General features: G+C 37.3%; 2 protein-coding genes across 2 annotated transcripts in view; one reads left to right on the top strand and one right to left on the bottom strand.

Annotated features, from left to right (window-relative positions):
• Nucleotides 1-1,881: 1,881 nt before the first annotated feature.
• LOC140143023 (uncharacterized) lies at nt 1,882-4,973 on the bottom strand. The gene is made up of 3 exons (XM_072165058.1): nt 4,966-4,973; nt 3,074-4,646; nt 1,882-1,899 (listed from the first exon to the last, which is right to left on the bottom strand). The coding sequence occupies exons 1-3, from the start codon at nt 4,971-4,973 to the stop codon at nt 1,882-1,884; spliced, it is 1,599 nt and encodes a 532-aa protein (XP_072021159.1).
• Nucleotides 4,974-4,996: 23 nt separating this feature from the next.
• Nucleotides 4,997-26,843, top strand: part of LOC140143033 (hyalin-like) — a 30,744-nt gene continuing 8,897 nt past the window's right edge. The window contains exons 1-17 of the mRNA XM_072165073.1: nt 4,997-5,030; nt 5,985-6,227; nt 7,029-7,280; nt 7,398-7,640; nt 8,510-8,761; nt 8,879-9,121; nt 9,982-10,233; nt 10,351-10,593; nt 11,460-11,711; nt 11,829-12,071; nt 12,939-13,190; nt 13,311-13,553; nt 14,252-14,443; nt 17,874-18,209; nt 22,002-22,322; nt 23,167-23,319; nt 23,962-24,044. Coding sequence (XP_072021174.1) covers nt 4,997-5,030; nt 5,985-6,227; nt 7,029-7,280; nt 7,398-7,640; nt 8,510-8,761; nt 8,879-9,121; nt 9,982-10,233; nt 10,351-10,593; nt 11,460-11,711; nt 11,829-12,071; nt 12,939-13,190; nt 13,311-13,553; nt 14,252-14,443; nt 17,874-18,209; nt 22,002-22,322; nt 23,167-23,319; nt 23,962-24,044 — 3,837 coding nt within the window. The remainder of the gene's footprint in view (nt 5,031-5,984; nt 6,228-7,028; nt 7,281-7,397; nt 7,641-8,509; nt 8,762-8,878; nt 9,122-9,981; nt 10,234-10,350; nt 10,594-11,459; nt 11,712-11,828; nt 12,072-12,938; nt 13,191-13,310; nt 13,554-14,251; nt 14,444-17,873; nt 18,210-22,001; nt 22,323-23,166; nt 23,320-23,961; nt 24,045-26,843) is intronic.

Below are 26,843 nucleotides of genomic sequence, written 5' to 3' on the forward strand. Positions count from 1 at the left end.
AAAGGCCTTTCCAAGGTGACATCACACTGACCTATCTTGTGCTTTCCACGTCCAGATTACATCTAGAAACTGGTTGATTTTATCTCGCCATCTTACTTTCTACCTTGTCTAGAACCATATCTCGTTATCCATTTGGTAAACAACTTTGTCCAATGACCATCTGTTTGTCTAGCAAGTTGACCAGCCCATGACCACTTCGTCTGTTTCAAATTTTTCTATGATGTTTACAAGCTTGTCATGCTCCTACTCCAAATATTTTGTTTTTGTATCTCGCTTGATAATACTTACAATACATCTTTCCATGTAGTGTTGTGTTACTTTCAGTTGTGCTCCAAATTCTATGTCATGGACCAGGTCTATGCACCATATTGTCATAGATGGCATGACACATGGGTTAAAAATTTTCATTTTGTGACATAATTACATATTGCTTTACATCACCAGATTCAGTTACCCAAGAACACAACATCCTGCTCTCGCTCTCCTTTCGAGGTTAATAGGTGCTAAACGCACACGATTTTTATGTATAGTCACATTTGTTTTCAAAATTCTCATACATTTTTCATAATTCTTCTGCCCTTTTTTTCGTTAATAGTTCTTTTGGCCGCCCCTCTTCTTCCGCCGCCCTTTCTTTTTATAGGCGCGCCCTGCTCACGCCCCCAAAGCCCCCACAAAATACGCGCATGTAACCATTTGACCAAACAAGGGAAGAGGCCTATGCATCATACACTGGAACATAGAAATGTTTAAACTTTACAACCTAGCGCACGAAATCAAATTAATTGTTTTTCTGTGTGTTTTCGGTCCGTAAGGACATACGCTTACCTTGGGTCCAGGGGAAATTCAAAACATTATGCCAAACGCATAAACTAGGCCGAGAACAGAAAGCTTATCGACAGGCAATAGAGGAAAGAAAAGGCCAGTCCCAAAAACTAAGTAACACTTTTGCTCTTAGCTCCTGGGACGAGAGATAAGAAATTGAAAGTACTTTTCCCATGCCTTGCCTTGCCTTGCTGGCTACGTCAGCCCATGTCGTCTGTAGCCCTCCTCATGAAGCTTCCATTGTTCTCTGTCTTGTGCTATCCTAGCCCAGGTTGTGCCAATGTAGGATGTGATGTCGTCCCGCCATCTGCGTTTTTGTCTTCCCCTTCTCCTTCTTGCTAGATGTCCTGCCCATCTCCATTTTGCCTCCAGAATGTCCTTAACTTTGGTTTTATTTCTTATATGCGAGTTCCTAATTTTGTCCCGTATTGTGTCTATTAAATGATAATAGAATGCGATGATTACTTTAAATGTTCTCTATTGACAGACAACGAAGCACTCGAATGTGACTTCAATCTTCAAAACCCAATGGGAATAAGTACAGATACTGGAAGACCCAACGCTACCATTGACTGGCTCATGAACTCCATTGTCCATGATAATTCGGGAATAGTCCCAAACATCACGTGTAATTATATATCAGGAACACAGTTTACTATCGGAGAGACAAACGTCAATTGTACAGCAGTTGATGACAGGGGTAACAGAAGGGAGTGTCAGTTCAAAGTTAACGTGTCTGGTAAGTAATTGTTTAATATGAACCATGGAAAGCACACACCGATAAATGGTAACAAGCTCTGGACAGTCATAGTTATGCTATTGACAACTCTGGTGATGAGCATGTAGTGTGCTCTCCGGCATCGCAATCTGAGTATCCTATAGGACACGGTCATGAGATGGCAGTGAGAACAATAAGACATGCGACTCTAAAATCGAAATCAAAGGCAAGTAAACAATTAATTTTAAATTGGTTAATACGTCGTGCAAACTACACATAATAAAACCCATTAACATAAACTCGCTAAAAATACATGCTCATAGTTAAGAACATACACACAATCATAACTTCATGATCATCTATACACAAAAGCATAAAGATAACAACACTTATTCTATTTGTCAACCGTACTCCCCTTTAAATATGCACATGCATTTCTAACAGAACAAAAAAAATTAAAAAAAAAATTAATAATCGTCGATATAATTCTCATTTATTTTGTACCAGTTTTTGTTTTTCTTTTGTGTTGTCGGTCCGTTTTAAATGACATACGGTTGGCCTTGGGTCCAAGGAAATTCAAAACATTATGGCAAATACATAAGCAAGGCATAGAAAAGAACAGAATTTCGACAAGTAATAGAGGAAAGAAAAGGCCAATCCCAAAAACTAAGTAACAGTTTTGATCTTAGCTCATGGGACGAGAGATTAGAAATTAGAAGTATTTTCCCATGCCCAGACACAAAGGTTGTAAATGTTTGTTTCTATTAATGATAGGCATAATCTTCAGTATAATACGATGATTTCTTAATGTTTTCTCTTTACAGACAATGAAGCACCTGAATGTGACTTCAATCTTCAAAAACCAATGGAAATAAGTGCAGATGCTGGAAAACCCAACGTCACTATTGACTGGCTTATGTACCCCATTGCCCATGATAATTCGGGAATAATTCCCAACATCACGTGTAATTACACGTCAGGAACACAGTTTACTATCGGAGAGACAACGGTTAATTGTACCGCAGCTGATGACAGCGGGAACAAGAAGAAGTGTCAATTCAAAGTGAATGTCTTTGGTGAGTTAGATGAAGTCAAGGTATTTTTTTTAGGATAAGTGATATTGAAAAAAATTGCATAATGATTGTGATTTATAAAGTAATGCAATATTATAAAATTGTAAATTCATACGTAGTGGTATAATTTAAATTAGAAGAATTTTTTGACTTCAACACTACTTAAAATTTGATCGCTTACCGGGAGCGCTTTCACAGTACCAACTGCGTCCTCAGCCGGATGTTATGGCTCTGATGGTTTATGGCTTGTTGACAACCTTCTATGACGTCACACTAGAAGAAGATGACGTCAAAGGTGTTGTCCTCGTCCCCTGGTGGTCTTGGGTATGAGTAGGTTGTCCCAAACTGGATCTAAATCCAGTCCAGTGTCTCTGTTCAAGTTGGGTCCTTTTTTCCTGATGTGAATGGCTTCTAGGACCCTTCTGGAAAATTCTTTGGGTTCTTTTTCCAGCACATTTACGTTTTCCCAGTCTATTTGATGGGTGTTTTTGCTCCTGGAAATATGCTCATGTACAGCAGATTTGGAACCGGCAGCCTTTGATTTATGTTCAGATAGCCGTTTTTCCAACTTTCTACCTGTTTCACCAATGTACATAGCATCACAGTCTGAACAGGAGATTTCGTAGACGGTCCCTGACTGTTTTAATTTGTCTACTTTATCTTTCGGTGACACAAGTGTTTGCCGGAGTGTGCGGTATGGTTTAAAGGCTGTGGGAACACCTGCTGTTTTGAATGCTCGGCGAAGCTGCTCCGAAGTTCCTTCCAAATAAGGTAAAGTTATTGTGAACCCCCTGGAAGTTTCACTATCCGGTTCGTCCTGTGAAGCTGATTTTTCACGCTTCTCCTGGGCTCTGAAAAAGGTCCAGTCGCGATAACCGCAGTTTCGGAGCGCTCCTTTTACGTGTTCAATTTCCTCAGCTCTATCCTCCGGATCCGTAACAATTTCACTCCTATAAAGCAATGTCTTGATCACACTTAGTTTGTGCTCTAGTGGGTGGTGGGAAGCGAAACTTAAATACTGGTCAGTGTGAGTTGGTTTTCTAAAGATCTTGACCTTCACACTACCATCGCTAGCCCGCACAATCAGAGTGTCTAGGAAAGGAAGTTGCCCGTCTTCCTCTTCCTCTCTGGTGAACTTAATGTTATTATCTTGCGAATTTATGTGATCTGTAAATTCATCCACGTGCGAAGTTTTTATAACGCAGAATGTGTCGTCGACATAGCGAACCCACATGCGTGGTGGATGAGGAGCGGATGACAAAGCTCGCTTTTCAAAATACTCCATATACGCGTTGGCCACCAGCGGACTGCAAGGACTGCCCATTGCACATCCATCCTTCTGTTGGTAGTATTTATCTCTAAACACAAAATATGTCGTGCTCAAGCAAAAGTTCAAGAGATTGATGATGTCGTCCACCTCTAGATCTTCCGCTGTCCCTACTTTCCAGGTTTCGTCATTTTCCAACAAACTGCGAACGACGACGAGAGCTTCTTTCACCGGGATAGAAGTGAACAATGCCGACACGTCAAAGGACACTATGGACTCATCAGGCTCTACTTTTAAGTCTTTGATCTGGTTGACAAAGGCCTGAGAATTAACGATGTGATGTTCCGTTTTTCCTATCAAGGGTGATATAATGTCCGCAACAAATCTCGCAAGATTATAGGTCACAGCACCGATGCTTGACACGATGGGTCTTAACGGTGCCTCGGCTTTATGTATCTTTATGAGACCATAAAATCTGGGAACATCAGCTACGGTAGGATATAAGTCCCAATATGTCTTGCTAGTTATCGCACCTGTTTCTTTGAGTTCTTTCAACAACTTGATAAGTCTGCTTTGAAATTTCTGAGTGGGGTCTTTTTTCAGAGTCTCATAGACACTTTCATCTTGCAGTAGAGCTAAAGCTTTCTCTTCATACAGTGAATTGTCTATCACAACAGTTGCTCTTCCCTTATCAGCTGGCAAGATTTGGATGCTTGTGTCTTTCTTTAAAGATTCAACCGCCGATCGCTCTGCCTTATTGATATTGCTTACCGGGGGTTTAGCATTTTTGCAATGTTCACAACACGAGCACGTAATTCAGCCGCTTTATCGTTTGCAATTTGTTTACATGCACTTTCAGTGGCAACTACAATGTCATTGATGGGCAAACTTTCTGGACTTACCGCGAAGTTAAGACCGCGTTCTAACACATTAACTTCCGGCTGCGTAAGCTTCCTAGATGACAAATTCACCACCCACTTGTCTTTACTCCTCTTATCTGCTGTAAAACCGTCTTTACCCAAATTATCGGCGTTCTCTTTCTCTGTTTTTAAACGTCCAAACTTCCGAATTTGGCGATCCTTTACCAAGTCATGTTCTCGCTTCTGCGCATGGGCGATGAACTCCGAGACTCTCAACCATGCTGTTTCCGGTAATAAACCGCGTAATTTGGTTTCTAATTCTTGATGTTTTTGCTTTAAAATATCCAAAGTAAAATTATTTTGCCGTATCCGCTCGTTGAGTAAAGATCTTTGTGCTTTTTGGATGATATTTCTCGCACGAAATCCTTTTACTTCCGGGGTCGGCAGACGAAGATATTTTGGTGTCACACGATTATTAAAGCACGTCAGGTTAAATCGTAAATGATTCTTGAACCGAGCGAGTTTGAGTGATGTTTTTTTTTTCTGTTTAACAAGCCGAAGGCAATCACTGCCGAATTCAGTCTTGATATAAAATTGTAAATTCATACGTAGTGGTATAATTTAAATTAGAAGAATTTTTGACTTCAACACTACTTAAAATTTGATCGCTTACCGGGAGCGCTTTCACAGTACCAACTGCGTCCTCAGCCGGATGTTATGGCTCTGATGGTTTATGGCTTGTTGACAACCTTCTATGACGTCACACTAGAAGAAGATGACGTCAAAGGCGTCAAAATCAAAGGCTGCCGGTTCCAAATCTGCTGTACATGAGCATATTTCCAGGAGCAAAAACACCCATCAAATAGACTGGGAAAACGTAAATGTGCTGGAAAAAGAACCCAAAGAATTTTCCAGAAGGGTCCTAGAAGCCATTCACATCAGGAAAAAAGGACCCAACTTGAACAGAGACACTGGACTGGATTTAGATCCAGTTTGGGACAACCTACTCATACCCAAGACCACCAGGGGGACGAGGACAACACCTTTGACGTCATCTTCTTCTAGTGTGACGTCATAGAAGGTTGTCAACAAGCCATAAACCATCAGAGCCATAACATCCGGCTGAGGACGCAGTTGGTACTGTGAAAGCGCTCCCGGTAAGCGATCAAATTTTAAGTAGTGTTGAAGTCAAAAAATTCTTCTAATTTAATGCAATATTGTCTTTATATTTTCTCACTCGCCAGACAATGAAGCACCTCAATGTAAGTTCAGTCTTCAAAAACCGCTGGAAAGATATACTGATGCTGGTCAACCTACCGCCACAGTTGACTGGCCTATTGCTCATGATAATTCTGGAAGAAATCCCAATATAACGTGTAGTTATACATCAGAAACACAGTTTACTATCGGAGAGACAACGGTAAATTGTACAGCAGTTGATGACAGTGGGAACAGGAAGGCGTGTCAATTCAAAGTTAACGTCATTGGTAAGTTTGTTTCAAGTTTGAAAGATTTAACATTAAAGCGACCAGTAGATATCATGACATCTTTTTTACCAGTAAGGGTTTATTTTTCACTGTTAAAACACTGAATAATAATGTTTACTCAACGTTGGGCCACCATTGGGACAACGTACTATGAACGACCAAACTGGTTGAATCAAATCTTTTTTATTATTTCAATAGGATGTTTTACCTGACATGAATTAGTTGTTCCTAGCTTGCCCAACTTTGTGTACAATTCACTCAGGGTTTTAACATTGTAATTCCCTGTCAGTAATTGTTATATTACTTATACATACTTTATCTCTGCAAAAAATCGCAACTTTTACATAATTTGCACGATGGTTAAGGCCATCTATTGGACTATTTCTCCCTTCGCATACGCACATACACATATAATAGCCACATACAAACACCGCACAATGATAATTACCGATACTTCTTATTTATTTTGTACTAGAAGGTTTTTATTTTATTTTTGTTTGTTTGTCCAGTTGGTCAGTAAGGACATACACTTGGCCTTGGGTCCATGGAAATTACAAACATCAGTCCATTTCATAAGCAAGGCCTAGAAAAGGAATAAAATCTACCAGCAATAGAGGAATGAAAAGGAGGCCAATCCCAAACACCAAGTAAAAATTTTGCTCTTAGCCCCTGGGACGAGAGATAAGAAATTAGAAGTACTTATCCCATGCCCAGATACAGGCTATAAACATTTGTTTATGCAAAATGATTGGCCTAATCTTCAGTATAATACGATGATTTCTTAATGTTTTCTCTTTACAGACAATGAAGCACCTGAATGTGACTTCAATCTTCAAAACCCAATGGGAATAAATACAGATGCTGGAAAACCCAACGTCACTATTGACTGGCTTATGAACCCAATCGCCCATGATAATTCGGGAATAATTCCCAACATCACGTGTAATTACACGTCAGGAACACAGTTTACTATCGGAGAGACAACGATTAATTGTACAACAGTTGATGACAGCGGTAACAAGAAGAAGTGTCGATTCAAAGTGCATGTCGTTGGTGAGTTAGTTGAAGTCAAGGTTTTTATAAGGATAAGTGATAGTGAAAAAATTGCATAGGCCTAAGGATTGTGATTTATAAACTGCAATATTGTCTTTATATTTTCTCACTCGCCAGACAATGAAGCACCTCAATGTAAGTTCAGCCTTCAAATCCCGCTGGAAAGATATACTGATGCTGGTCAACCTACCGCCACAGTTGACTGGCCTATTGCTCATGATAATTCTGGAAGAAATCCCAATATAAGGTGTAGTTACACGTCAGAAACACAGTTTGCTATCGGAGAGACAACGGTTAATTGTACAGCAGTTGATGACAGTGGGAACAAGAAAGCGTGTCAATTCAAAGTTAACGTCATTGGTAAGTTGTTTGAAGTTTGAAAGATTTAACATTAAAGCGACCAGTAGATATCATGACATCTTTTTTACCAGTAAGGGTTTATTTTCCACTGTTAAAACACTGGTTAATAATGTTTACTCAACGTTGGGCCACCATTGGACAACGTACTATGAACGACCAAACTGGTTGAATCAAATCTTTTTTTATTATTTCAATAGGATGTTTTACCTGACATGAATTGGTTGTTCCTAGTTTGCCCAACTTTGTGTAAAATTCACTCAGAGTTTTAACATTGTAATTCCCTGTCAATAGATGGCCTTAACCATCGTGCAAATTATGTAAAAGTTGCGATATTTTGCAGAGATAAAGTATGTATGAGTAATTTACTCATACATACTTTATCTCTGCAAAATATCGCAACTTTTACATAATTTGCACGATGGTTGGTTAAGGCCATCTATTGGACTATTTCTCCCTTCGCTTACGCACATACACATATAATAGCCACATACAAACACCGCACAATGATAATTGCCGATACTTCTTGTTTATTTTGTACTAGAAGATTTTTATTTTATGTTTGTTAGTTTGTCCAGTTGGTCAGTAAGGACATACGCTTGGCCTTGGGTCCATGGAAATTACAAACATCAGTCCAATTCATAAGCAAGGCCTAGAAAAGGAATAAAATCTACCAGCAATAGAGGAATGAAAAGGAGGCCAATCCTAAACACCAAGTAACAATTTTGCTCTTAGCCCCTGGGACGAGAGATAAGAAATTAGAAGTATTTATCCCATGCCCAGATACGAAGGCTATAAACGTTTGTTTATGCAAAATGATTGGCCTAATCTTCAGTATAATACGATGATTTCTTAATGTTTTCTCTTTACAGACAATGAAGCACCTGAATGTGACTTCAATCTTCAAAACCCAATGGGAATAAATACAGATGCTGGAAAACCCAACGTCACTATTGACTGGCTTATGAACCCAATCGCCCATGATAATTCGGGAATAATTCCCAACATCACGTGTAATTACACGTCAGGAACACAGTTTACTATCGGAGAGACAACGATTAATTGTACAACAGTTGATGACAGCGGTAACAAGAAGAAGTGTCGATTCAAAGTGCATGTCGTTGGTGAGTTAGTTGAAGTCAAGGTTTTTATAAGGATAAGTGATAGTGAAAAAATTGCATAGGCCTAAGGATTGTGATTTATAAACTGCAATATTGTCTTTATATTTTCTCACTCGCCAGACAATGAAGCACCTCAATGTAAGTTCAGCCTTCAAAACCCGCTGGAAAGATATACTGATGCTGGTCAACCTACCGCCACAGTTGACTGGCCTATTGCTCATGATAATTCTGGAAGAAATCCCAATATAAGGTGTAGTTACACGTCAGAAACACGGTTTACTATCGGAGAGACAGCGGTAAATTGTACAGCAGTTGATGACAGTGGGAACAAGAAGGCGTGTGAATTCAACGTTAACGTCATTGGTAAGTTTGTTTGAAGTTTGAAAGATTTAACATTAAAGCGACCAGTAGATATCATGACATCTTTTTTACCAGTAAGGGTTTATTTTCCACTGTTAAAACACTGGTTAATAATGTTTACTCAACGTTGGGCCACCATTGGGACAACGTACTATGAACGACCAAACTGGTTGAATCAAATCTTTTTTATTATTTCAATAGGATGTTTTACCTGACATGAATTGGTTGTTCCTAGTTTGCCCAACTTTGTGTAAAATTCACTCAGAGTTTTAACATTGTAATTCCCTGTCAATAGATGGCCTTAACCATCGTGCAAATTATGTAAAAGTTGCGATATTTTGCAGAGATAAAGTATGTATGAGTAATTTACTCATACATACCTTATCTCTGCAAAATATCGCAACTTTTATAATTGCACGATGGTTAAACCATCTATTGACTATTCTCCTTCGCTTACGCACATACACATATAATAGCCACATACAAACACCGCACAATGATAATTGCCGATACTTCTTGTTTATTTTGTACTAGAAGATTTTTTATTTTATGTTTGTTAGTTTGTCCAGTTGGTCAGTAAGGACATACGCTTGGCCTTGGGTCCATGGAAATTACAAACATCAGTCCAATTCATAAGCAAGGCCTAGAAAAGGAATAAAATCTACCAGCAATAGAGGAATGAAAAGGAGGCCAATCCTAAACACCAAGTAACAATTTTGCTCTTAGCCCCTGGGACGAGAGATAAGAAATTAGAAGTATTTATCCCATGCCCAGATACGAAGGCTATAAACGTTTGTTTATGCAAAATGATTGGCCTAATCTTCAGTATAATACGATGATTTCTTAATGTTTTCTCTTTACAGACAATGAAGCACCTGAATGTGACTTCAATCTTCAAAACCCAATGGGAATAAATACAGATGCTGGAAAACCCAACGTCACTATTGACTGGCTTATGAACCCAATCGCCCATGATAATTCGAGAATAATTCCCAACATCACGTGTAATTACACGTCAGGAACACAGTTTACTATCGGAGAGACAACGATTAATTGTACAACAGTTGATGACAGCGGTAACAAGAAGAAGTGTCGATTCAAAGTGCATGTCGTTGGTGAGTTAGTTGAAGTCAAGGTTTTTATAAGGATAAGTGATAGTGAAAAAATTGCATAGGCCTAAGGATTGTGATTTATAAACTGCAATATTGTCTTTATATTTTCTCACTCGCCAGACAATGAAGCACCTCAATGTAAGTTCAGCCTTCAAAACCCGCTGGAAAGATATACTGATGCTGGTCAACCTACCGCCACAGTTGACTGGCCTATTGCTCATGATAATTCTGGAAGAAATCCCAATATAAGGTGTAGTTACACGTCAGAAACACGGTTTACTATCGGAGAGACAGCGGTAAATTGTACAGCAGTTGATGACAGTGGGAATAAGAAGGCGTGTGAATTCAACGTTAACGTCATTGGTAAGTTTGTTTGAAGTTTGAAAGATTTAACATTAAAGCGACCAGTAGATATCATGACATCTTTTTTACCAGTAAGGGTTTATTTTCCACTGTTAAAACACTGGTTAATAATGTTTACTCAACGTTGGGCCACCATTGGGACAACGTACTATGAACGACCAAACTGGTTGAATCAAATCTTTTTTATTATTTCAATAGGATGTTTTACCTGACATGAATTGGTTGTTCCTAGTTTGCCCAACTTTGTGTAAAATTCACTCAGACTTTTAACATTGTAATTCCCTGTCAATAGATGGCCTTAACCATCGTGCAAATTATGTAAAAGTTGCGATATTTTGCAGAGATAAAGTATGTATGAGTAATTTACTCATACATACCTTATCTCTGCAAAATATCGCAACTTTTACATAATTTGCACGATGGTTAAGGCCATCTATTGGACTATTTCTCCCTTCGCTTACGCACATACACATATAATAGCCACATACAAACACCGCACAATGATAATTGCCGATACTTCTTGTTTATTTTGTACTAGAAGATTTTTATTTTATGTTTGTTAGTTTGTCCAGTTGGTCAGTAAGGACATACGCTTGGCCTTGGGTCCATGGAAATTACAAACATCAGTCCAATTCATAAGCAAGGCCTAGAAAAGAAATAAAATCTACCAGCAATAGAGGAATGAAAAGGAGGCCAATCCTAAACACCAAGTAACAATTTTGCTCTTAGCCCCTGGGACGAGAGATAAGAAATTAGAAGTATTTATCCCATGCCCAGATACGAAGGCTATAAACGTTTGTTTATGCAAAATGATTGGCCTAATCTTCAGTATAATACGATGATTTCTTAATGTTTTCTCTTTACAGACAATGAAGCACCTGAATGTGACTTCAATCTTCAAAACCCAATGGGAATAAATACAGATGCTGGAAAACCCAACGTCACTATTGACTGGCTTATGAACCCAATCGCCCATGATAATTCGAGAATAATTCCCAACATCACGTGTAATTACACGTCAGGAACACAGTTTACTATCGGAGAGACAACGGTTAATTGTACAACAGTTGATGACAGCGGTAACAAGAAGAAGTGTCGATTCAAAGTGCATGTCGTTGGTGAGTTAGTTGAAGGCAAGGTTTTTATAAGGATACATGATAGTGAAAAAATTGCATAGGCCTAAGGATTGTGATTTATAAACTGCAATATTGTCTTTATATTTTCTCACTCGCCAGACAATGAAGCACCTCAATGTAAGTTCAGCCTTCAAAACCCGGTGGAAAGATATACTGATGCTGGTCAACCTACCGCCACAGTTGACTGGCCTATTGCTCATGATAATTCTGGAAGAAATCCCAATATAAAGTGTAGTTACACGTCAGAAACACGGTTTGCTATCGGAGAGACAACGGTAAATTGTACAGCAGTTGATGACAGTGGGAATAAGAAGGCGTGTGAATTCAACGTTAACGTCATTGGTAAGTTTGTTTGAAGTTTGAAAGATTTAACATTAAAGCGACCAGTAGATATCATAACATCTTTTTTTACCAGTAAGGGTTTATTTTCCACTGTTAAAACACTGGTTAATAATGTTTACTCAACGTTGGGCCACCATTGGGACAACGTACTATGAACGACCAAACTGGTTGAATCAAATATTTTTTATTATTTCAATAGGATGTTTTACCTGACATGAATTGGTTGTTCCTAGTTTGCCCAACTTTGTGTAAAATTCACTCAGAGTTTTAACATTGTAATTCCCTGTCAATAGATGGCCTTAACCATCGTGCAAATTATGTAAAAGTTGCGATATTTTGCAGAGATAAAGTATGTATGAGTAATTTACTCATACATACTTTATCTCTGCAAAATATCGCAACTTTTACATAATTTGCACGATGGTTAAGGCCATCTATTGGACTATTTCTCCTTCGCTTACGCACATACACATATAATAGCCACATACAAACACCGCACAATGATAATTGCCGATACTTCTTGTTTATTTTGTACTAGAAGATTTTTTATTTTATGTTTGTTAGTTTGTCCAGTTGGTCAGTAAGGACATACGCTTGGCCTTGGGTCCATGGAAATTACAAACATCAGTCCAATTCATAAGCAAGGCCTAGAAAAGGAATAAAATCTACCAGCAATAGAGGAATGAAAAGGAGGCCAATCCTAAACACCAAGTAACAATTTTGCTCTTAGCCCCTGGGACGAGAGATAAGAAATTAGAAGTATTTATCCCATGCCCAGATACGAAGGCTATAAACGTTTGTTTATGCAAAATGATTGGCCTAATCTTCAGTATAATACGATGATTTCTTAATGTTTTCTCTTTACAGACAATGAAGCACCTGGATGTGACTTCAATCTTCAAAACCCAATGGGAATAAATACAGATGCTGGAAAACCCAACGTCACTATTGACTGGCTTATGAACCCAATCGCCCATGATAATTCGAGAATAATTCCCAACATCACGTGTAGTTACACGTCAGGAACACAGTTTACTATCGGAGAGACAACGGTTAATTGTACCGCAGCTGATGACAGCGGGAACAAGAAGAAGTGTCGATTCAAAGTGCATGTCGTTGGTGAGTTAGTTGAAGTCAAGGTTTTTATAAGGATAAGTGATAGTGAAAAAATTGCATAGGCCTAAGGATTGTGATTTATAAAGTAATGCAATATTGTCTTTATATTTTCTCACTCGCCAGACAATGAAGCACCTCAATGTAAGTTCAGCCTTCAAAACCCGGTGGAAAGATATACTGATGCTGGTCAACCTACCGCCACAGTTGACTGGCCTATTGCTCATGATAATTCTGGAAGAAATCCCAATATAAGGTGTAGTTACACGTCAGAAACACGGTTTGCTATCGGAGAGACAACGGTAAATTGTACAGCAGTTGATGACAGTGGGAATAAGAAGGCGTGTGAATTCAACGTTAACGTCATTGGTAAGTTTGTTTGAAGTTTGAAAGATTTAACATTAAAGCGACCAGTAGATATCATGACATCTTTTTTACCAGTAAGGGTTTATTTTCCACTGTTAAAACACTGGTTAATAATGTTTACTCAACGTTGGGCTACCATTGGGCTAACGTACTATGAACGACCAAACTGGTTGAAACAAATATTTTGTATTATTTCAATAGGATGTTTTACCTGACATGAATAAGTTGTTCAGCTTGCCCAACTTTGTGTAAAATTCACTCAGAGTTTTAACATTGTAACGTTCTGTCATTAATTATTATATTACTCATACATATGTTTTAGACAGATCATTGGTTGATCACCACTTATATTTTTACACTCAACCACCAAGAATGAAAATTCAAAAGAAAACTATATGTACCAATGTATAATTGCTCTTGATGAGTCGTCATAAAGATTGATGGTTTTGACCTGTCTGTGATGTAGAGTTCCTGAGTTATAAGCAAAAGATCGAAGGTTAAATTGTGGGCACCATATAGGTCAACAATTATAAAAAGCACCGAATTTAACAAGAACAAAATTGGCTTAAATTGTTTCTTTGGCTAAATTGATCAAAATAAGAATAGTTTGAATTGTTTTTAGGTGTTTTGTTACACAGGTAACATCACAGGGTCCAAATGGTTTAATTGGCTCTGACTGGTTTTTGCCCTCATTATACCAGGTAACAAATCACCTGTTATTTTGAGATATCGCAATCCTATTATAGATTTTCTATTGAATATTTATACAGATGAAGAAGCACCCGTGATTACGTATTGCCCTGAAGACCAAGAAATTACGTTAGAGGCAGGAAAGGTTACAGCAAACGTTAGCTATCAGATTCCTAATGCTACGGACAACTCTGTCTTGTCTGGTGGGGTGAACGTTATGTGCCACCCGACACCTTACTCCGAGTTTGCTATTGGACGAACACACGTCACCTGTGATGCACATGACAACAGTGAAAACAAAGAGACATGCCACTTTCAAGTCAACATCAAAGGAAAGTATACAAAATTGACTGTTGGTTTACATCAGGAGAACACACGAACGCCTATAACCACATGGGTCTGGGTGGAGGAGTAATAGGAAATCGCTTTGAAGTCCACGAAAGCAATGTAAAAATAAAAAAATTGTCCATCCCCTCGCCTTCATTGAACAGTTTTATACTTTTTAAATTGCAGATTATTGTTCAACAGGATGGGATATATCTAATGGATATCCATATAGTAGTGGCGGCATATTTATATCAATATCTCCCGAAACATCTATTTCTTGCCATGGGGTAATTTCTGAGTGGACTTTCTACCCACACGCGACTGGAACTCTTAAAGGTATTTCCTCGTTTTATTGATTCATTTGTAAAGCTCTTTTTATCTGTAGTGAAATGGATATTATACTTGATCGATTTTACAATAAACGTACGTGTATGATATTATATGAGATAACGATATGGGCTATGTGGCAGAAATAAATAAATAAATAAATAAATAAATAAATAAATAAATAAATAAATAAATAAATAAATAAATAAATAAATAAATAAATAAATAAATAAATAAATAATTAAATAATTAAATAATTAAATAATTAATTAAATAAATAAATAAATAAATAAATAAATAAATAAATAAATAAATAAATAAATAAATAAATAAATAACAAGTTTACTTTACAAGTGACTAACTTTGGAATTTAGAGTGCTCAAACCCATTACAGGTGAGCTATAGAAACAAATTTAAAGTAACGGTTGCCTTGCCAGAGGTCTATACTTTGAAATTGTTTCTATAGCTCACCTGTAGTGGGTTTGAGCACTCTAAATTCCAAAGTTAGTCACTTGTAAAGTAAACTTGTTATAATACGCCCCCACTATTTTTTTTAGTGGTTGAGCACTCTCGACTACTTTTGGAGTAGAGACTGTTCTGGTTGGCTTGGTTTGTCATGTTTTCGACACCACAGAATGTATATACTTGTATAAACATTTCTGTAAATTTGAAATCATGACAAATTATCACTCACTCGACTCATCAATCACCGACTCGTCGTGAGTGGCGGTCGGGAAGTGACGGTACGAGCACGCGAAGGTACAATAGAGGCAAGACCTATTGCGCTAAGAAGGTTAAGGATAGTGACGAGGGCGGCGACAGCTAGACGTTTGAATGTGCACACCGCCGTGTCACTGCACATGAGCCTACCTGTTGTGTCGAAGCACCCAAGCTATCCCGAGCTTTCCAGCAGCATAAGGTCGAACCAAAGTTATACCACATAGTAACATTATCCCATTATGGTTCGTTGTACTGGCTTGACCGGTTAACGGACTGGGGGAATAATTCGTCGGCTGTATTCCATAGTGGCGTATAGTGATTTTTGGTCATTTTTTTGAAAATTGGCACATATGTTTTTAATGATGTTCTCTTTCATTTTTTATAAGTCTCATCAGTCATAATTAGCTAATTAATTAGTAATTGATTAATTAAATGTGGCGTATAGTTCCAAAGTGACATTTTTTCGTATTCCATAGTGGCGTATCGACCATACGCCACTTTTTATACACATTTTATAATTATGAAATATCGGCAAAAATGAAAAACATCGTATGTCATAGTGGCGTACGCGTATCGGACCTATACGCCACTATGGAATACGATGTTTTTCATTTTTGCCGATATTTCATAATTATAAAATATGTATAAAAAGTGGCGTATGGTCGATACGCCCTATGGAATACTAAAAAAAGGTTAGGTATTGCGTTTTGTTCGTTTTCCATAGTGACGTATAGTTTTATTGTCAGTTTGCCAGCAAAAGTATGTATTTATTTCTTTTGAAAATATATAACAATAAAATCTATTTAGTTTACTACAGAAATTTCACATCATTTACAAAATATAATGAATGTCTGATTTACACAACTCGATTTTAAATTGGCATTTCTTCAAACCCGATTTTCTCGAAAAGTTGTTTATTCGCGGCGCCCCACTATACGCCACTATGGAATACGGACGACGAATTTACTATATACAAGGCTTGGCAGTTTGCTATAAGGGTCCCGACGACTCGGACTAGTGCAAGCTAGTATAAAACCGATACGCGCCTTACATGGCTGCCACAGGCGACTACGTTGAAACACAAGTCTTCAGAGAAGTCACTTCAGATTGACCAACCAAAGTGGGTCGGCTTACACAGCGACCAAAAGTTACCCAGTTCCTGTTCTTTTGAACAGACTTTTTGCAACCAGAGGGACAAGCTTTTAGCAATGACCCTGCTCCTACGAGAGCGAACCAAACACACACACACACACATGACAAAGTATCCGTCTGATGATCGCTTTACCCAATGATCGTAAGTGAGGGTATTCCGTGAAACTTTAAGTAACGGTTGCCTTGCCAGAGGTCTATACTTTGAATTTGTAAATAAATAAATAAATAAATAAATAAATAATTAAATAAATAAATAAATAAATAAATAAATAAATAAATAAATAAATAAACATTCATTTTAAGAGCAGCAAGGATGCTAACCTTTTTTACCGGATTCACTGTATACTGCGGAAACAAAATAGCTAGTGTTGCATACAACACGAACAAGCCGGCCGGCCAAAATACCACATGTACACTGGGTAACAGCAATTCATGGGTGAACATACCGGCTCTCTGCTATGTTTTCCTGGCTAATAAAAAATGATAACGACATTTGGTTTTAGACAGGAAGTGACCCCTTAATGACCTCTGACCCCAAATAAAACTAGATCTAGCTATAGATCTAAACCTAGCCGGTTTACATATAACTTATTAGCTAATTTGCATATAACTTTAAACAGAAAGGTCCAATTACAAAAGTAACACCACCTTTACTTTACCTTTTCTTGTGATATTTGCCACATTTTGGTACCAAGGTCGATATACTTTGGACAATGTTTGACATTTTTAATGATTTTGACCGGAAAGAAAGAAAGAAAGAAAGAAAGAAAGAAACAAATCAGGCGAAAACAATACAAGCCGGCCTTCAAAAGGCCGGCTTATAAAAACACCATTTGTATATTTTGTGACCTATTATAGATTGTGGGAGTGTATTAAGGTTATACGAGGTATTGTTGGTCAAAGCAGCCACAAAAATTTTCATTATCTGAATCAATAAATTATTGAAAAATAACACTTTGGTGTTTTGCAAAGGATCATTCTACAAATCATATACTTTGAAAACCTGCTTTGTATATCTCATTTCCCTATAGATGATACCAATTAGATTAAGAGGTAATTGAACACGTTTTCATACAGCTCATTTATCCTGTTTCCTTTCCTATACAGCCATAATATGGAGACATGTTGATTACAACACGGAGGATTTTCGAATCGTTGGTATTAATACTATCAGCATTTCTGCAAATCAGAAAAACCAGCTCACAACCTACAGTGTCCCTGAAAATTCACGTATTGAAGTACAACCTGGAGATGTAATTGGATGGGCCGCTCAATATGGTGTTGTGACATTTGATAGATATGAAAGTGGACTAAGAGATACATATAAGCGATTCAATGATGTGGCAATCTCTTCTTTAGAGGTTAACGGAACGTACAGTACTTATAATTATACTTATTGGAGTCGCAGATACGCTCTTCTGGCTAAAGTGCAAACAGTTGAAGGTAAGAAGTATGATGGTTCCGCGTTGCAAATCAAATTGTCAAAAAAGCTATTTGTAATCGGAACCACGATCAATATCATAACAACACAAAGTCTATTAGTTTAGTTGGAAGGAGGACCTGGCCTGATTTTAATGTAAATGGTATGAAATTGCTAGTCCTGCAAAATAAACTAAATTAACTAATATAGGTGTTCCCAGAGTATTTGGTTATTGATTATTGTACAAAATACATTTCAATCTAGTCCCGAAAAATCTTCGAGCCAGAAACTCCAGTTCAATTTCACTATTGTGCCATTAAACATTATTGTAGCATTCAATTTCGTGTTTGCGTCATTGATTTTCGCCAAATTGCAGTTCAAATTCGTCTGAAAATACCTAACGATCCCTTTTGCAAAAGCAAATTCGTCATTTGTCATTGAAATTCATTATCGTTTCATTTAATTTCGTCTCATAGGCCTATATACAATATACAGTAAGCCAAAAAATTAAGGTACCAGTTATGTTCACCAGTGTATATCCTAATCAAAGACATATATGTCATAATAGGAACCAGCAGCCAATAGCCCAAAACCCAAGAAGATTTTAAAAGTTGCAGTTTGCGCCATTGCATGCCCTATTGATTTGTACAAAAAGCGTTCGCGAACAAAAGAACTAGCGTCGTGCTTCCATTGATTAGCACGTTAAAACGTGCGTCATGCTTTTTGATTAGAACATAAAAGTGGAACTTTTGATTTCGTTTCTTCATTAGGTTTTAGATCACCGTTTCTTTAATTCGAATTTCAACAAATAAAGTCTTAAATCAGAGCTAAAGAGTACAGGTATTAGCTGTTAGTTTTAATTTGGACATATTTGTCTCATTTTAGGATATACATGGGTGAACACAACTGGTACCTTAATTCTTTGGCTTATATTAATCGTGCGTTCATTCTTGCGGGTTCTTTTTGGTCTGTTTTTGTTTTAAACATTTTTATATTTATTGTATCTTTTACTTATGCTGATGAGCTCATATAATTTACTTTTTTAATCCAATAAATTGTTACAAAGATTAGACATAATATGTCTAATCTTGTTAAAGATTATACTTGAAATTGGTATAAGTCTAAGTCTTTTTGTTGGGGAATTATTCTGGATTGCTTTTCTGGCAATTCTGTGTTGTCGTTCTTCTTTTTTTGATATCATACAAGGGATGGGCAATTCCATGAAAACTCGTGTTACACTTTTGTGCATCCTTTTACATACTTTACATACTTTATGCTCCAGCTTCAAAACTCATTTTTTTGTACCTATGGGACAGCTGTGAAAAACGGTATCTCGTGCAACGAGCAGAAATAATCACTCATTTTTATTAATAATAATAATAATAATAAAGACAGATTTAATATAGCGCCTAATGCAAATGCCTCTAGGCGCTTTACACAACCAGAAACATATTAAAATATCTTAAGCTACAAACAAAGAAAATTTAAGGGCCTAACAAATACAATTTTTTTTTCATTTTAAATAATAAACAAAATTTTAAACACAACAATATAAACAAAAAGTCATAATCCACGCCGCTTCCCATGAGCCAAAAAAAAAAAGCAAGGAGGCACGACAAAAGGCACATATGAAGCGACGAGGAGAATGACTTTAGAACATATTTCATAATATCAATAAGCACATAATAAGCAAATAAAATGTAAATATACACAGAGTTTAAAATAGAATTGCACTACAACCCAAAAACAGCATTTCGAGCACACCACCGCATAAAAACAATCAAAAAGCTGTGACTGGCACAGACGAAAAAAAAAAAAAAAAAAATGGTAAAAGCCCTGGAGAGGAGAGGTTGCCAGCACATCACTCTCAGCAATATTTCAAATGTCTTGCTCCCTAAATAGAAATGACAAATGGGCAGGGTTTGACTAAATATACACAGAGCAATTATTATCACCAAATACAACATAGCAATATAAATTAAATATACAGATAATTATAACAATCAGAATAATACAATCAATCAAACAGCGTATCGAGCATATCACACCTTTCCGCGAAAACCCGCTCAGGAGAGAAAATGCGACAAAATTGAGAAAGCCCAGGAGAGGAGAGGTTGCCAGCACATCACTCTCGACGAGATAAATATCACGCCCCATAAACATAAAAATTGGCTGGCTAAAAATTGGTATTGCACGGAACATAGTACAATAGAACTAACATGATAATATACGAAGCAACATATTTAAAACAGTGGATGGAACATCAAACCGTGGCATGGCAGGCACAGCAATGGCATAAATAAACCCTGGAGAGGAGAGGTTACCAGCACATCACTCTCAGCAAGAATAATATCTTGCTCCCTAGATGTCATTTTTAATAGGCATATTATACATACATTTGTCACCTGAAAATATAACTGACATGTCTTTAAATAAATGACAAAAGACGAAATTGCTTTTACGATTCAGTAACCATCGCCACGTGTACACGTGACGAAATTTAACATAGATTTGACAAACATCAATGATACAAATCTGAACTATACTGATACAAATATGAAATCCAATGGCCGAATAATGAAATTGGTTTTGAGTTTGTGCGACTTCGATTTTTAGGACGAATTTAAACTGTACTTTTTATGAATATGAATGATATAAGTCGAAATACTCTGGGAAAACTTTTTATAGTTAGTACAAAGGGGGGCAAAAAAGTGTCAGTAATCAAGATTCGAACCAGTGCCCTTTGTCATTCAAGGCTCTGCCGATTGAGCTGACTGGTCAGACAGAAGATTAATGTAGTTTTTGAACAGAAGAATATGCACAAAAAATGATACTTATATAATAATATATAATATAATATTGCTTTATACTTGGCCGAGAAAATTTATTTCATAGCAAAAAGGTGTATCTCAGAATTGTGCTGATTTTAACATGTATCGATCGACTTTTAGCGCGACTAAGCATTTCTAAAGAATCGGTTGTGCAGGTGGCTGACTGTATATAGGTTCTATTTATTTGCCAGGAGATGATTTTAATAGTGCACTTCTCTGTAAACATATCGCCCAGACAACAACATCATTGAAATGATGGCAGCTGGTAGATTACTGAATTTATACAGACAAATTTATAATTGCAGATAAATATTGTTTAGCTGGCTGGGATATTACTCACTATTCAAATATTGTTGTACATGTGTCACCCGACAAATACATTCGCTGTAACGGGATCATCGCACAATGGAATCTCTACCCAAAAGCGGCTCATATGTTGAGAGGTATTCATTTTGACCATGTCATTTAGCACCCTGATGTGGCCGTGACGTCAACGCGTTGAGGCAGCTGTTTCCCGCACGCATCTATGCGGAGTCTCTAACTGCGTACGTGTGTACACGTAGCGATTTGAAGTTGTGCCCAATGAAATACGCACTGACGTCACTGCCACATCATGGTAAAAATAGTTGGCCTATTAGATGAATAATATTTAACCAATTGCTATCAATGTAAGATACATTCAAAATTTAAAACTTTTTCATTTTTTAATGGTTTAATTGACTTTTTTTCTAATATAAAAACGAACACACGTTTTTAAACATTCATATCTGCATATCTATACTGAACAAAGCAAGTAAGGGGCGTCCTACTAGTGATGAAAATATGCCGCAATTGTTTTTTCCCTAAATCGTGCGATAGCTTTTTCTGTATTGGTCTCAACTTAGCTACGTGCACCGTACAATACTAAACATATTATCAAACTTGATAACATTTACGATCATGGACAACAGTTAATACTATCTCCCTATGTGTTTCATATTATAGCCATAATATGGAGGCATGTTTCCGAAGATTGGTTTCAAGTTGTCGGTATCAATACTCTTGACATCTCAGAAGATCAGATTGACAAGCCTCTAAACTATAGTGTCCCTGAAAGTCATCATATTGAAGTTCAAGCTGGAGATATGATTGGATGGGCTTCACAGTACGGTGTTTTGGCATGTAATTACGCTTGGAACAGTCCAGTGCAATGGAGTTCTCTGGAAGGAAATTCTTTCATGGCAGTTAACGGCAGCTACCGAATAAATGATGGTATTAGTGAAAATCGCAAATGCTCTATCCATGCTACAGTGAAACCGTTTGAAGGTACAAAAGAGCTTAAATATAATATTTTTAATACATTACTATAATTAATATATAGCCAAAAAAAGGTTAAGAAAGAACTGTCTAATATTTTGAGGTCATGCATCATATCTCCATTCAAAATTTTGTACAACGCATGTTTTCTACATATTCTCGGGTTTCCTCCTGCTTCTAAAACAGGACTTTCTTCCCTTATTATAATAATGATATCCCCTGTCTCCCGTATTTAATACGATATAAAGGTATTGGAACGTGGCGCAAATTGTCTGAGTAACCCAGTAGCTTAGCGTGAGTTATCCGATTTGGGGACACCGACCATGATATTGGGGAGGGGGCGCACCGGGCCTGAAGGAGGGGGGGGGGGTGGACTTGTGACACAAGTCATTTTTCGGAAATTTTTCTATGGGATTTTCTAAATTTTCAAACCATGCCCCTATGAGGCAACATAACTATAGTAACCGATAAGTGCCAATCTTACAATTGTAGGTATTTCGAATCACGTTTACGGTTGCCATGGTTGTGAGTTCGAACCCGGCGATGGTGTTATCATGTTGTGATGTGCCACTAGAGTAACAAGGCCCTTAAACCTCGATTATCTCTCTCCGCCCACGTGTATAAATAGGTACCGGCAAAACAATAATATAGTGCAGAGAAAAACACAGAATCGTTATTCGAGACGAGTGCCGAACCATACATAAGCAATTCACTCAGGGGAGTCTAGTCCAAACATGGTCCAAACGCCAAGTAAAGCGAGATGTGCACTTACCTTCACGTTACTATGTGTTTTCGCCACCTTAAAGTACCTAGAATGAAATTATTTTTGTTTGTTAATGTTTTCAATGACAAGCGACCTGTGACGGTGGTTGGAAACTATTTGGTAATCATTGTTACCGAGCTATCGAAAACCCAATAAGCTTCGATGAGGCAGAAGGTACATGTGAAGGTCGTAATGGTCATTTGGCGAGCATCCACAGCGAAGGCGAGAGGAAATTTATCAATGGTAATATTAATGTGATGATGGTAATGATTATGACGGTGAAGATGATGATGACGATGATAATGGTGATGATGAAAGTTTTGGTCTTGGTAATGATGATTATGGCGATGACGATGATGACGAAAATTAATTTTGGACAATTGCATATAAAAATGATACGCAAAGCAACATGATGGAAAGCTCTATAATTATTTGTCGATAGCATAGTGTTAGTAGCGATTCGTCAAACCAAAACTGTACGTTGCCCATCTGACACTGCATAATTAAAGGTAAAGGTCATGAACATTGAAGCAGTTGTCCAACGATGTGTTCTTTATTAAAACCTGACGTTTCTTTTGTACCAGAAACAGTACTTGATCACAGTGTTAATTTAGTGTCAAATGGGTCGAATGATAATTTTTCTGGCACCACATTTTTTGGAGAGGGGGGGGGGGGCGGCATGTTGTATTATAATTTCGAAATATAAATTTTTGAAGACCGAGGCAAGGAGCCATCTTAGCATGTTAGGTATGATTTTAAAGGATATAAAATAAGAATTTTAAATCAACTTTATGCTCATTTTATGAGAGCAGGTCATTGTGGGTTAAGGCTTTCTGTTTCTCAACCATCGATTTATACATGGGTTCATTGTGTCATTGTTTTCAGATATTATGTCTGGAAATGGGTACTGGATAGGATTCACAGATAGTACAACGGAGGGTGCGTTTGAATGGACTGACAACAGCCAGGTAAGCATAAGCCTATACTTTTATTAACAAATACTATACTTTTATTGGACCACAATAATTAGATGCAGGTACAACGGAAACAAATCATTTCTGAAAAAAAAAAGACATTATTAGGAATTGCATTTTACAAAGGACGCGTTGTTATGACTAATGCTTGACCTGCATAATGACGTTTTATTATACCAAATTAATCCTAAACGTATCAGCTACTTAAGCACAGTTATCACATGAATTGCGATTCTTATTAAAATGTGAACAAGTTGGGTTATTTACGGTGGTCCAATGGTTCTGGCGCGAGCTTCATTATCGAAAGGTTGAGGGTTCGAGCCTCACCACGGCCAGTGTGTTGCGTCCTTGAGTTAATTCCCAATTGCTTCACTCCACCCAGGTGTAAAATAGGGAGCTGCTGGGGATATATCCTAATGGCAGGGGAATAATTGTTGAAGTGTGCTGATAATTAGGTCAGGCCTAGCTGAAGTGCACGTTAAACCAAACACCAAACAGCAATATATTCTACCGTGCAATGACAAAGTCGCGCAAATACGTCACTATGTGAAACGGCGAATTCTTCAAATTGCACATAGACATACCGGGTGATTGGCAAATACGTCGTTACGTGATATAGATATTTTAAGGTTGTACAAATACGACATAATTAAATTAATTAATATCTTACTAATTAAGCCACTTTGATGCATGGTTTTTAGTGAATATATAGTCAATGAAGAACATAACAAACTAATGTACCAATTTTCTCAAAAATGTTAAAAATGTCGTATGTGATACGAATACGACATAATTAAATTAATTAATATCTTATTAATTAAGCCACTTTGATGCATGGTTTTTAGTGAATATATAGTCAATGAAGAACATAACAAACTAATGTACCAATTTTCTCAAAAATGTTAAAAATGTCGTATGTGATACGGCCGACAATATCTCGTCGGCGATAGTGCTATGATGTTAGCTGACTATGGGACCTGGTTTAATTCCCGCCTCTTTCTAAACTCTTCCCGCCAATCTAATTTATAATAGAGCGACTTTACAGAACTTTATATATTTTACGATTTTTGGTGAATAACAGCGTAATTCAAAGGGGTCGAATGCTACGATTTGTAGGCCAGATTTGGACGTGAGGGTCTGGAATTGGATACTATTACATCGTCTATTGTTTTATTAATGGCATTCCTGGCCAGCGCCTATCCAGTCATCATTGATACATTTTTGATAACATTGCTAACACTATACCCTGTGGATGATTGATAATGGCCATGAAGACTGCGAATAGTCTGTCCATTTCTATGCTAAGCTTTCACTTCTGCGATGAGCTTTGCCATGTTTGTTGAGACATTGACGTCATTATATTTAGTATCGTTTCAAACTTGCTCAGATTTGGTTAAAAACCAAAAGTATTTCTCTTGTCTCAAGGATTACAAAAAAAAAGCATAGTTTGACCTACCATACCGTGTTTGAGTTATATGCAAAAAAAGTATGGTAAAATAATAATGGTGGTCTGGTCACTATTTTGGCCATACACATGACACAGGATCCGATTTCATCGAAAATTCCTCGTCATGTAAAAACAATAGTCAAATAAGGAATAGTCATTGTGTGATGATCCCGTTCCAGCGAATGTATCTGTCGTGTGACACATGCATATCAATATTGGAATAAGAAGTAATATCCCAACCAGCTGAATATTATGTATCTGTAATGATAAGCACTGTCTGGAATGCTTTGTTACTGAAAAAAGCTGCCAATAAAGGTCAACCCCATTGCAACCATTGACCATGACCTATTTTGTAATGCTGGTATGTGCAAAATGTATTTTTGATAAATTTTCTTGATTTGACTTGTTTTTACATAAAGAGCAATTTGAGATAAATTTCGAAAGGAGCCTTTTAGTGTTAGTTTCTGACCCATGTACATTTGGCCAAATATACTGACCTTTGGAGCAAGTTTGAAATGTTACGCTGTGTTGCCATTTGTTTGAACCTTACAAGCTTCGAGCCACTTTTAAATTTGGGGAGCATGTCTTGTACCTATGCTATTAATAAATAGTTGAAAACAGAATTAGTTTCTTTTAATTATTATTTGCTTTAAGTCTCAACATGTAATTTAATGGGATTTGGCAGCCATTATGAAAGGCGCCCTCTACATATACATTTCCATTACAGTCTTTATTCAGTCATAGTGCCGTTTTGTACCTATGTCATTAATAAACAGTTGAAAAGAGACTCAGTTCGCATTCAATAGTACATGTTTTTAAGGTTGAACACATAATTCAATGTAATTTAGCGGCCATTTTGAAAACGCCCTCTAGCGGAGTTTTTGCCTCAGACAATGAACTACAGGGCCACCGAGTGAGATGGAACAAAATCAAAATTGTCCCGCTGACCCACTACAGTACTAAAATGACACATAACAAAGGTTTGTTCCCCCAAACCCGCGCGCATGGGTATGCTATGCACGGCTCCTTTACAGGCTTTTCAGGCGAGTGGGATGGCAGGAGCAAGTAGGCTTTACGCAGCTATTTACAGTTTCGTATATTTAACTATAAAACTGCAGTGTACTTCTTTATATTAATACAAATAAAGTCAAATAACCCAATAAAATAATCGTTGTTATATTTCTAGATCATCCGGTTCTTCATTTCAGTTAAGGCCAATAATTATGAAAACGAAAGTTTTGTGCATTTTCACCCTCGTCCAAAATCATTCATAAGAGGCAGAAATTACACCCCTTATATTAAAGCCTTGGGATTAGCTTAATAGAATCCATACCAGTCCTCTCGTG

Source organism: Amphiura filiformis, chromosome 2 (assembly GCF_039555335.1).
Source record: "Amphiura filiformis chromosome 2, Afil_fr2py, whole genome shotgun sequence".
Taxonomy (NCBI): Eukaryota; Metazoa; Echinodermata; class Ophiuroidea; order Amphilepidida; family Amphiuridae; genus Amphiura; species Amphiura filiformis.